Source organism: Panicum virgatum, chromosome 6N (genome assembly GCF_016808335.1).
Source record: "Panicum virgatum strain AP13 chromosome 6N, P.virgatum_v5, whole genome shotgun sequence".
Classification (NCBI taxonomy): Eukaryota; Viridiplantae; Streptophyta; class Magnoliopsida; order Poales; family Poaceae; genus Panicum; species Panicum virgatum.
Genome location: NC_053150.1, coordinates 53,333,728 through 53,345,011, shown reverse-complemented (window position 1 = coordinate 53,345,011; position 11,284 = coordinate 53,333,728). Strand labels below are relative to the sequence as shown.

General features: G+C 45.5%; 1 protein-coding gene across 4 annotated transcripts; it reads right to left on the bottom strand.

Annotated features, from left to right (window-relative positions):
- Window positions 1-248: 248 nt before the first annotated feature.
- On the bottom strand, window positions 249-4,246 carry LOC120679187 (putative disease resistance RPP13-like protein 1). Of its 4 annotated transcripts, XM_039960715.1 has the most exons (6): window positions 4,069-4,246; window positions 3,779-3,980; window positions 3,495-3,689; window positions 2,877-3,409; window positions 1,963-2,089; window positions 249-1,871 (listed from the first exon to the last, which is right to left on the bottom strand). In XM_039960715.1, exons 4-6 carry the CDS (start codon window positions 2,902-2,904, stop codon window positions 329-331), a joined length of 1,698 nt encoding a protein of 565 aa, XP_039816649.1. In that variant the 5' UTR covers window positions 2,905-3,409; window positions 3,495-3,689; window positions 3,779-3,980; window positions 4,069-4,246; the 3' UTR covers window positions 249-328. The 4 variants fall into 4 exon arrangements, with proteins under 4 accessions (XP_039816649.1, XP_039816646.1, XP_039816648.1 ...); XM_039960712.1 differs by having other exon boundaries at window positions 1,963-3,409; XM_039960714.1 differs by having other exon boundaries at window positions 1,963-3,409; window positions 3,616-3,689.
- Between the last annotated feature and the right edge of the window lie 7,038 nt (window positions 4,247-11,284).

The window sequence follows — 11,284 nt, the reverse complement described above, 5'->3', positions numbered from 1 at the left end:
GAAACAATAGACTTTGGGGGAGAATGTTGGAAATTCAGTTCGTTTCGGCTTGTTTCGTCAGAGGGAATGTTAGCTAGCGTCTGTTAGTTTTGGTCAATAACTGAATCCGCTTTGGATGCGTCATGTACGCCTGAATTGCGCTTTGTTCGCGGTGTGGCATCGTTCTTTCCGTTGAGTCGTAGCTGAAGCTTAGCGCTCCACTCGTTCGGTCATGGGATGGCGCGATCAAATAGGAAGGAGTGGCGCGCATGGCGCTCGTCGTGGTCGTGGCCGAGAGTCACTTGTGCATGTATATATTGTGATCAATAGAGTCAAAAAACGTTGTGCATTAGCGGCACCAAAACACCGTGTGTTCTCGCTGTATTCCACAGAGCTCGCGTGTGTCCAGTTCGTGTGTGTGCGTCCGGGTGATCGCCGGCGGTGTGGGGTCGTCGGTGTTCATCCAACAGGTGATCTCCTGTCCAAGCTGCGGTGGGAGAGCTCTCAGCCTGGGGCAGCGCTCAAGTGACAAGACCTTCAAATGAGGCAGCAGCTGCATCCTTGGAGGTGGGGCTTCACCCTTTTGCTTTGCAGCCGCTCCATCTTCTCCTCCTTCCTTACCTGCTGCTGTCGCTTCTTCTTCTTCAACAACAAAGGTCCACTCCTCCCAGTTGGGCATATCTTCGATGACCAATATTTCAAGCTTGGGGAAAGCTACTGCCTCTGCAGATATGGGATTATCCACCCCATAACCAACAAATTCGGGTCCAATCTTGGTGACTGAAGTGGCTCCCTTGATTCTCAGATATTTTAGGTTGGGGAGCTGCCCAATTGGAGGAAGATGCACACATGATTTACACTGTATGAGTTGCAAGTACTTCAATGATGGAAAATGTGTAGCACTATCAAGCCAGGTGGGAAACCGCCGACCAAAGAAATTTAGAATATATATATCTTCAATGCTCTGCGCAGGGATTAGCTTCTCCAAAGTCATCTCAATATTGATTACATCCTCCTCACTGTATGGTTCATCTGTACGTTCCGTACAGCAGAAACTTAGCTGTTTGAGAAACTTTTTGTCTAGTAACAATGAATCTCCACTACAAGGAGATGGTCTCTCCAACTTAATCATTTCAAGCTTCCTCATCTGAAAAAGTGGACCCAGCTCTTCTAGGGTCCATCCATCTTGTATTCTAGCACTATTATTACTGCTACCACCAACTGGATATTGTTCTAGATCATTGAGAAACTTCAATTTAGCTATCCCTTTTGGAACCTGATTTATTGGTGTTTTAGCTATCCCTTTTGGAACCTGAGTTATTCCTAAAGGGAGACTATGCAAAGAATCACACCACTGCAAATTAAGTATCTGAAGGTTGATGAGGCAACATATAGACTCTGGAAGACAAGATATGTCAGTTCCATTAAGATCAAGTAACCGTAGATGGATCAGTCTTCCAACACAGTTTGGAATACTTTGTATAACTGAACCTCTTAGATCCAAAACTCGAATGTAATGAAGTCTTTGAAATATTGTATTATCAACTCTCAATGACTTTTCACAAGAAGTTCTCCAAGTTCGCACTTTATATTGCTCTTTATCCATTCTAGGTAACACCACCCTATCCTTCAAAGTGACAACTGAAATACGTCTAGTTTTACTCATGACATTAACTCTTATTGATTCTGGGTCACCCACAAAACATTCTTCTCTAGATAAATGACAAGGAAGCTGCCTCAATAGGTCATGCACTCTACATTCACTAAGATCAGCCAATAGATAATTTGGTTGGAGGAGATTCCGATATATCAACTCATAATAGCATTCTTCAGCTGTATCTTCCAATAGTTGGCCGTCTTGCTCATCTATGAAGCCTTCAGCCACCCACATCCTGGTAATATCATCACGATTAATAACTGCATCTTCAGGGAACATGGCACAATAGACAAAACACTGCAGTTCCGTAAGCTCTTCTTTTACACCTAATATTAGTATGGCCTCCTCTGAGATGACATCTTGCAACTTCATAGCGCACGATCCAACTAAAGATTCTAGTATGGTTGCCATTATACAAAGGTGCTGAGAGAGATTCACCAGAGGAGTTGCAGGCTGGCAATAAATGTGCAAATGTGTTAACTTGGCCAAAAAATTGGACAGAGATCACAAAATTGAAATGTGTTTTGAAAGAAATTAACATATAGCAGTACCGATTTGTAGTGTAAGTTGTGTGTGCGTGTGTGTGTGTGTGCGTGCGTGTGTGTGTGTGTGTATCCACGTGCTATTCTACGCTCTAGGTGTAGCTACACTAATTAATTACAGAAGAAATTTTAAGTAGCGACTACCGCGAGCGATTACTAAACGTCATTCAGTAATTCCATAGTTCGGTTCAATAATTTCTGGTCAGATTATTCAGTAATTTGACTACAGGGTGTAGAATTACTGCTACACCTAGGGTGTAGAATAGTATTACAGTATATCACTAAATTCTTCTTTGTATCTTTAGTAAATCATACATAATGCTATTCCATATGGCTCAGAAACTACTACACTAGGCAGATGATGTTTTAGCAAAATGAATAGTATAGTGAGGTATTGAAGCATAAACTTGGAGTTAGCATGTTGTCCCTTTTGTTTGTTCTTCTAAATGTTGTAAGCGAATGTCAACTGGATTGGATGCTATCAATTGGGAAAATATTTTCCATCATTTACATAAAACCTCTAGAAATTCTCCTCTTAGTCAATTTTTGATCTGCTTGAGCACAATGATAGTTTGATCTTTGATTCACCATTTCAACTGTAAGTCTGTAACACTAATAGATTTCTACAGGCTAGTATAGAAGCCACAAATTATAGTAACTTATGGAATGAAAACACAAGATTGGCCTTGGAAGCTTACCTGGTAACAAGAGAATGACATATAACATGATTCAATATTAATTATTTATGTGTAGAAAGAGTTTTCTCAGATGATAACCCATGAAGACTTCAAACATCCATGCCAGCAGACTGCGCCCAAGCTTGACAGATGAAACGTAACTGATTTGAAAATTTTATAATGTCTATACCAGAAGTTATCAGCCAATCACCAATGGAGAACCACAAATCACGCAAAGCTAATATGAAACCTCCAATAGTTGAAGAAATTTTATAGTTGAAAAAAAATAGTTGAAGAAATAAATGGATAAAACTAAGATGGGTACTTCAATCTAGAAATCAAATATCTCCAGATAAGAGGTGATGTGCTTAACTGCTCATACCAGAGTAGCAAAACGCACCCTCTTCTCTACTCTGCAGATGACCTGCCTTCTTCTTGGTTTGCTGGAGAAGAAGACAGCGCATTACATAAAGCAGCAACCTGAGGCTGTAAATGAGACAGATTTTGCACAGATATCCCTCGTAAATATTATGTCAATGGAGAGCGATACAGGCCTGCAAATTCAATGCAATGTAGTTTGTGAGACTACTTGACACGTCATAGTGATGAATTAAACTGAATGGAACATATTGTACTAACCAATTAGGCAGACACGGAATGAAGGAAATGTAGATCTTGTTACAACGGTGGAAGTAAATTTGATAGCCTTATGTATGTACAGAAAGATCTTGTTGTTGCTTGGATGCAGAGTAAAATTTACTTCAGGCAGCAGTCAGCGCCAATAGATCAGAAAGAATTTGCCCTGATCACCACCAAAATATTCCCACTGACAACCTGCAAATTCAGAGCAGCAAAGTGTGACACATCAGAATGAACTGCATCCTACCTAATAACCAACGAACTAATTGGACGAAGGCATGCACCTCTTCTCGTGCAGCCACGATGATCCGAGGGAGCACTCCAATCACATGAACTGCGTGGCCTGCCTCACCGTGTGACTATCTGCTCCTCTGTTCGGGTTGGCTTCCTTCAGTTGGGGAAAAGAAAAGAACGGAGGAGGGCCATCTTGCATCTGCAGAGCATAAGGTTTCGCCAGAGCAAAGAATCGCCGGATGACACGCAAAGCTGTTCAGAGCATAAGGTTTCAGTAGAACAAAGTCTGCAAAGCATAAGCTTTAGTAAAAGAAAGCAGAAGTAAGAGGAAATCGCCTACTCATGCCTCCGGCGGCGAGAAGCAAAGAACAAGGTTCTTTGCTGTTTGCTTCGCTTTGCCTTTGTCGCCTGCGTGGCTGCTCGGCGGCGACCAAAACCACCGTGACGGCCTCGTCTCTGGACCTCTTGTTGCGGCGCATCCGTTGGTCGCTGCGAGACGGGGGCTGGGCTAGAACGCGGCGGCCATGCCGGCCGTGCGGCAGCGCAGGGGGTGGACGGTATTTCATTTACCGTCCACCCCTTGGGTCCTTGACGGCCGTGCGATCGGCCACGGGCGGTCAGGATTTGACCTGAGAGCCATGTGACTTGGTGTTTTCTGGTTCGGGAGCCGAATGGCGCAAGCATGGTGCGGCGGCGAGGTGACCGCGCTGCCGGAGGTCGCCGCTGCTAGCCGTGGTGGTGAGCGGTGGTGCTGTTGGACGAGGTCGAGCAACTGCAGGAACTCGACGGCAGCAAGACAGTGCGGCAACCGATGCTCGAGGGTGAAATGTCGACGGCAGCCACGCCGGCAAGCAGGGGTCTCGGCGGGAACGCGCCGGCTCAGCGAGGCGTGGCCCGGAGCAGAGCCAGGCGCTCATGGAGCCCCGCCTTCTTCAAGCACGGCCGTGTCCGCTGCCGAGGCGCCGCCCGAGCAGCCCCAGGAACTCGACAACTTGAGCCGGCGGCAGCGTCCGCGACGGTGTAACTCACCTGAACGCTGCGGCGCGAACGCCGCGGCGCCGGCAAGCTCTGGGGATGCCTGGTGGTCCACGGTAGCGGGCGCGTTGGCAAGGTCGCTCGACGCGACGGCCACCATGCTCCCTGCCTGCCTCGCTGCTGCTCGAGGGCGCCGGCGGCCTGGGCGATGCTTTCCTTTCGAAATGCAGACGCGCGTGCGACTCTGAAGAAGCAACAGCTCTGCACTGTCCTCTGTCCTGTTTCCTGCTAGCCTTCATTTGCTACAAACGTGAGCACATATATTCGGAGTTTTTGGACATGGCAATGCATCACTGATGTGGCCTGCCTATGTTGCAACCGGCAACTGAGATCGGGTGTGATTTGGAGAAGATGCATATATCAGTGCAAGGAGCTGACGAAGACAAGTGTACCCTGATGAGCAGACGCGCGTGCCGCTCTCAAGTTATTGCAAATACGAATTCTTCTCTTTGTTTTTGTCACTGATGTTGCACTGCCACTGACTACCTATGTCTATGTAGCAACCGGCAACTAACACCGACAAAACCAACTGCAGGGTAACTTTATCAACATGTACACTTAAGATACCGGGTAAACTGACAAGCAGGAGCAAGAAAAAGGAGCAGATCAGAAACACACTTGAGATACTTGCATTGGTTGGTTCACAGAAGATGCATTACCGGAACGAGAAGAGGAACAAGTAATGACAACTTCTATTTCACAGAGATGTTATGTATATCCATAATAGCAACAGAAAGCATGCAACAACAGATGTGGTTTTTTCACACTACATGTTCACAAACTACAGAAAGTCCAAGCTCACCATAGAGTTATTCTAGAAACTCAAGTAGCGCACATTTTATTCAGACTATGCACACTAGCCAAACACCATAAGCAGAGGAAACATCAGCTCATGTTGCCGTTCTTGATCAAGAGATACAGTACCCTTGGCCAACTCGAGATAGACACGAGTAGGCACTTCCATCGTCTTCAACAGATATAGTACCCTTTTTGAAAGCAAATGGAAATAGCTTGTCAGTGGGTCATTACAAGAAAACAGAGCACGAATCGAAACCAGCGGAGAGATATCCAGCGAGTGATCATACCTTGCGTTTGTGTATTCACACGAGTGTACAATCATAACCAAGTGTAAACATCCATGTCTTCTCCGTGCAGCTGCTGGTGCTGCTCTTGGAGTCCAGGCAGCCACCGTGAGGAGATGTCTTGCATATCCTCTGTCAGAAACTAGGAATATTGGCGCGCTTCGCCGCGCCCGCTTCTGAAGTCACGGGCTCATGGTCACGGCGCAGGTCCAAGTCTGTTTCACCGATTTGCTGTTTTAGTGGCCAGTATTGTGAACGGCAGCATATGACGTGTAACTCATTCAAACTGCGTTAACTCGTCCGGTAGCTTTTCCTTACTAATGAATCAAAAACTAATATTGATGGAAGGCACGAAAGACTGCAAATATAAGCATGAGAAAGGATATATACGGATATCAGAAAGATTCTTGCAACTTAGGACATGCTTATTGTATACAGATCACTGTGAAATCAGTGTGAAAATGATCTCAACCGAGCAGGTATTATAGTAGCCATACAAAGGATGGATAAATTAACCAAATTTTGTACAAAGAAAAGGCTACTTCAGCTAGTGCAAACCATCAACTAACTTGGCGATGAAGAATATGTCAATCTTGGTCTCATTGATTGGTCACATGTTACCTGTGGAAACATAACACAAAGCTGAGGTAATCATAGTGAGTGCTGCACTACAATAAGAAAATAGAAATTTCCAGTGGTAAAAATGAGAAAAAAATATATATTTGTTGTACATGATGTAGTCAGTCAGCATGTAGGCAATGGACAAATGGATTATAATGGGCCACCACCTTGAAACATGTCAAAGCATTGAAATTGCAGGAAGGTAAGCTACACACGTTCTTTGGTCAGGAAGTGTCATGGTAGAGGAAATGCTATAGCAAACCAATTAAATTTATCAAACCAAAATATACTGAACTTATGTGCAAAGACAACTTCAATAAATAGATCACACAAAGAACTATTAGAGACTGCTGTCTATAGTTGAGACAATTCAATATACATCCCTGGCCTAGCTAATCAGTAAAGCTGAATCAGTAAATAGTTTTTGCTGAATGTGTAACAGGGGAACATTGTCCATTGTGGTATTAGAACTATTTCTCCCAGGAAAAACACATGATGGCATGTCAACAGTATATCTCATCTACAGAAACACAGAGCACGACAAACACTAAAAAGCACAAGTCAAAACAATCTTATCGTCTATAAAATTAGCATGAAACCAAGTGGAGAACAGAAAAGGTTAACAGATAAAATCTCTGAATCTGCATATATTATCTGTCATTTCATAACTGAAGTAAGCAGTGACAAAAGGCACCGATTTCACTACTACCGCAAGCATGGAAAAAAAGGCACTAATTTCTTGACACTACAAATTTAAAACCACTGCATATCGTTTCATGCAGTCACTAATGAACACCATGAAGTATTGTAAAACCGAGAAAAGGCAAGGATGTGCAATATCTCTGCTTTCGTCATCTTAGCCCAAATATTGCATCCCAGCAGCAAAAGGCAAGCTGAAATAGATGGAAAAGTAGAGAAAATCAGTATTGGCATATAGCAACATATTAATTGATTAAATTGTTAGCTGAATCTGCGCGTTTGCCGCCAAATCTGTTCAGATAGTGGCATTATGAACCTTTCTAAAACCCAGCCACAAAGATAACATGAACTATGATCCATGACATTGATGCATCCTCATCATCTAGTAACACGACTTTATGCGTGCAAAAAAAAGGAGATGCACCTTAGGGGAAAAACAATTTAGTATTGTACTCACTAAACAGCTAACTTAAGGAAATTTCAAGAGCTGGTTGCATTTAACACAAAGGACTCTTATCTTATGTTTCATGAAGTCCCAAAAAGGTAAATATAATGCAGAAACCTGAGAGCCCAAGTATTCACCTCTTGTTTAGTTACTTATAAATCTTCTACAGTAAAACACAATTAGAATGGTACAAAGGGGGAAATTGACAGCATGAACCAATGTGCAGGAACAAAATCAGATGGACTATGCAACCTAGGCGCTGACTCAAGTAACCAACATGGGCAAAAAAAAAACAAATATTCTGCAGGTTCTACATAAGAAACATCAAAGTTCCATGGATACACTTTAGTCAGTCTTGTGATCTCCCTCTAGAATTGCAGGAAAGCATGCCATCAAAATAGGTGAAGGATCACCAACACTAAAGGCTACTAAACCGAAATTCATCTAAGTGAGTCAAGAGTTCTGAGAAAATATAAAAAAAATCAGTCGGAGGCCATGATGCATTTCCATACCATCCGAACCAAGAAGAAATGAGAATGGCTGCTTTTGCTCATGGTCCTTGTGGATCCATCGGCACCGTCAACAGCTTTGTTCACCCTGGCTGGGTCTCTCATTGATTCGCCATGCCGCGGCCACGATGGCGTCGGCCACGCCCAACATGGCGTGCTCACCACACAGCGGCACAGCGGCACGGGTCCCAAAGATCTATCCGGCGGGCGGACCAACGTCGCTCGACCACCAGCTTAGGCAGCGTTGATGCATAAATCGGAGGATAGAAGGGTGCCGACGGAGACAATGATGCGCAGCTCCACAACAGAGAGATGGCCATAGGAGAGAACGGCGGCGGCGGATTCGTCGGGAAAGGGCGTGGGGACAGCAAGCGGTGCCGTGCACGGGAACAGGCAAAGGAGGCGCAGGATTTGGGAGCAGTATGGAAGTCAGCCATGTCTGATTTGGATGTTAACGGTAGGAGGAGGGAGCGGTGGTAAAGTGATCAACAACGGGCTCAAGCGCTCGACGGAGGACTCGAGGAACAAGCATCAATCAGGAAATGCGAGGGAACCGCACAATCGAGTGGATCTGGAACTTACCAATTGCCTGAAGAGAACCAAGGCAGTTCAGGAGAGGAGCTACGGGCCAGCGGTACCGCGCCGGGAGCACGGCGGCGTCGGGCGGCCTCGGTGCCGACGCACCACTGGCGGACTCCTCTGCCGCCGCCCTCCTCCTACGGCGCCGAGATTTTGCCCTCCCCAAACCCTACACCACCTCCACAAGAGGAAAAGGAAATGAAAAAGAGGCGCAGCGAAGGCAGTGCGGCAGGAAGGAGCCCCACATGCAGAGAGTGAAAAGAGGCAGGAGTGGCCATGGCGCAGCAAAAGCGGTGCGGCAGCAGGAGGCCCACACGCAGAGGGCGACGCGCGGCGCGATGCCCGTGCGACCAATCCACAGCCCGCGTCGGTCGTCCTCTCCCCGGCACGTGTTGATCGGCAAGCGTCCAAGTCCTCTCGCGGCTCCCTCTCCATGGCGGATAGTAATAAGAGTATAGCCGGTGCTAGTTGTCCAACCTCTCCACACAGCTCAAGTTCGGACATAGCTGTTGTAACAACCCACATAATAATTACCTTAATTAGGATTAATTGAGAGATTGATATAATCATTAGCACTAATTGTGGAAGCATCCACACACACAGAGACCAAGCCGTGCCCAAATTGGCCACGGCGCACGCTCGCGACGCGCGTCCCCGCCATGCCGTGCCGCCTCCTCTTTCTTCTGCTGTTGCTGCTCGCCCGCTACGCGCGCACCAGCACCGCCCGGCCGTGCCATTGCTCGCCCCCGCCTCCCAGCGTCGCGCCATGGCCGCCGTGGCCACGAGCAGAGTAGAGCCATGGTTGCCGCCCGACCCCCACGCCGAGCCGCCATATGAGCTCGCCCCGACCTCCACCAACCCTCCAGGCGCACTCCCCACCTCCTATGGCACCTCCCCGAATTGCCAGACCGCCGCTCCGGCCACCAGCTTACCGGAACAGAACCCGCCACCGCCGCCCAAACCACCCGCACGTCGAGCTCCCTTTCCCGGTTCTCCTCCGCCCAAACCGACCCTCGGAATGGGTTGCTCTCGACTTGCTGATGCTCACCGGCCTACCCACCGCCGCCCTCCCTCGCCAGAGCACCGCTGCACGCCGCGCCGAGCGCCGCCTCTCACTGCTCCCGCCGTCGGCGCCTCTCCGATCACCTCTGACCCCGACCGAGCACACCACCAGGTAGCTCTAGCCTCCCTCATGCTCCTCCACTCCTCCCTCGCCGCCAGCAAGCCCTCCCATGGCCGGAATCGCCGTTCCCCTTTCACCCCTCCCCTGTTTTCACGACCAGGGACCCCAGAAAGCAATAGAAAGAATTCCAGGGTGTTTTCTGTGAAGTCTGTGACTCATATGAATAGTGTTGCGAAGGGTTGTTTTGCAATAATTGGCTGAAACTTTGAAAAATCATAGTAAATCATAGAAAAATCAGAAAAATGCAAACTAAAATTTGTTCGATTCCTTGTCCTAAGATATACAACTTTCCTTACAGGTTGATCTTCAGTTTCTAAATAGTTTTTGCTCTAGTTTAAATGTTAGTTTAAGTGGTTGCAAGCTTTGAAAATGCATAGTAAATAGTAGAAAAATGGTAAAAATGTAAAACCAGTTGGATTAGCTTTGATTTGGCATGTAGAACTTAGGAAAATATTTAATATGCTGTTTGTTTAATGTTTTCATGATGTATTGATTTAATCATGGTTAATGCTTGTTTACGCTTGTCTATTTAATATCTGCAGTTTTGGATGTTCAAAAATTATGAAATTTATGCAGTAGCTTATTCTTTGCATGCTTAGTTCATTGTAAATCTATTTTTGTTCAGTTTGTCTTGTTGAGGATAAAATAAATACTTTATGTTATCAATAAATGTTGGTTAATTATTTTTACACTCCTTCTCAGTAGCATATCATGTTGGTAAAATTTGGTTATAAGTTTAAAGCAGTAAGTCATGTTTCTTCTTTTGATTAGTTGTTAGCCATAGCTTTTCTGTTATACTTGTTGCTAGGCAATCTTTTTCTGCGGGTTTAATTTCAATAATTCATATTGATCTTGCATAATTGAAGTTAATTCCTAAGATCAGATTGTGGGTTACTTTCATGTCACTTGGTCTTATGTGCTTTTTAGTTGAATAAAAACCTCTAGTTACCCGTCTTGCTCTGTGTATTTGCTTTGTCGTTCTAAGCAAGTTTAGTAATACTTTTTGAAGGAAACACTTCAGGCTAAAATAAATTAAATGAATTCTTGTATTGCAGCCCCAACCCATTTGCCTTGTGAGCTCGTTTGTTATGTTTACTCGGTAAATAATTGTCCAGTCATATTTTTTCTATTAGTCACATTGCATTGCATCAAGTGTTGTTTTTCTTATATTCATGCACTCGTATCATTGCATATCATTTAGGTACGCTAGATGTACAACGCGTGGATGTGAGGCACGTGCTGACGGAACCGAACCACAAGACGGTGAATGGTGGATACATCTAGAAGATGGATGGATGGATCCCAATATGCATGACCGAAGGCAGATGCTCACCAAGAGAGTATCCTCTAACTAACACTGATTTAGTGTTACATCAGGCAAGCCCCGATGCACATCCTATTAT

Bases quoted from the DNA above. Each gene is read 5' to 3' on its own strand.
- LOC120679187 (XM_039960713.1), bottom strand. From the start codon at position 2,177: ATGTTAATTTCTTTCAAAACACATTTCAATTTTGTGATCTCTGTCCAA. The intron at 1,872-1,962 runs GTGTAAAAGAAG...TGATATTACCAG, and splicing joins GGAGGCCATACTAATATTAG to GATGTGGGTGGCTGAAGGCT.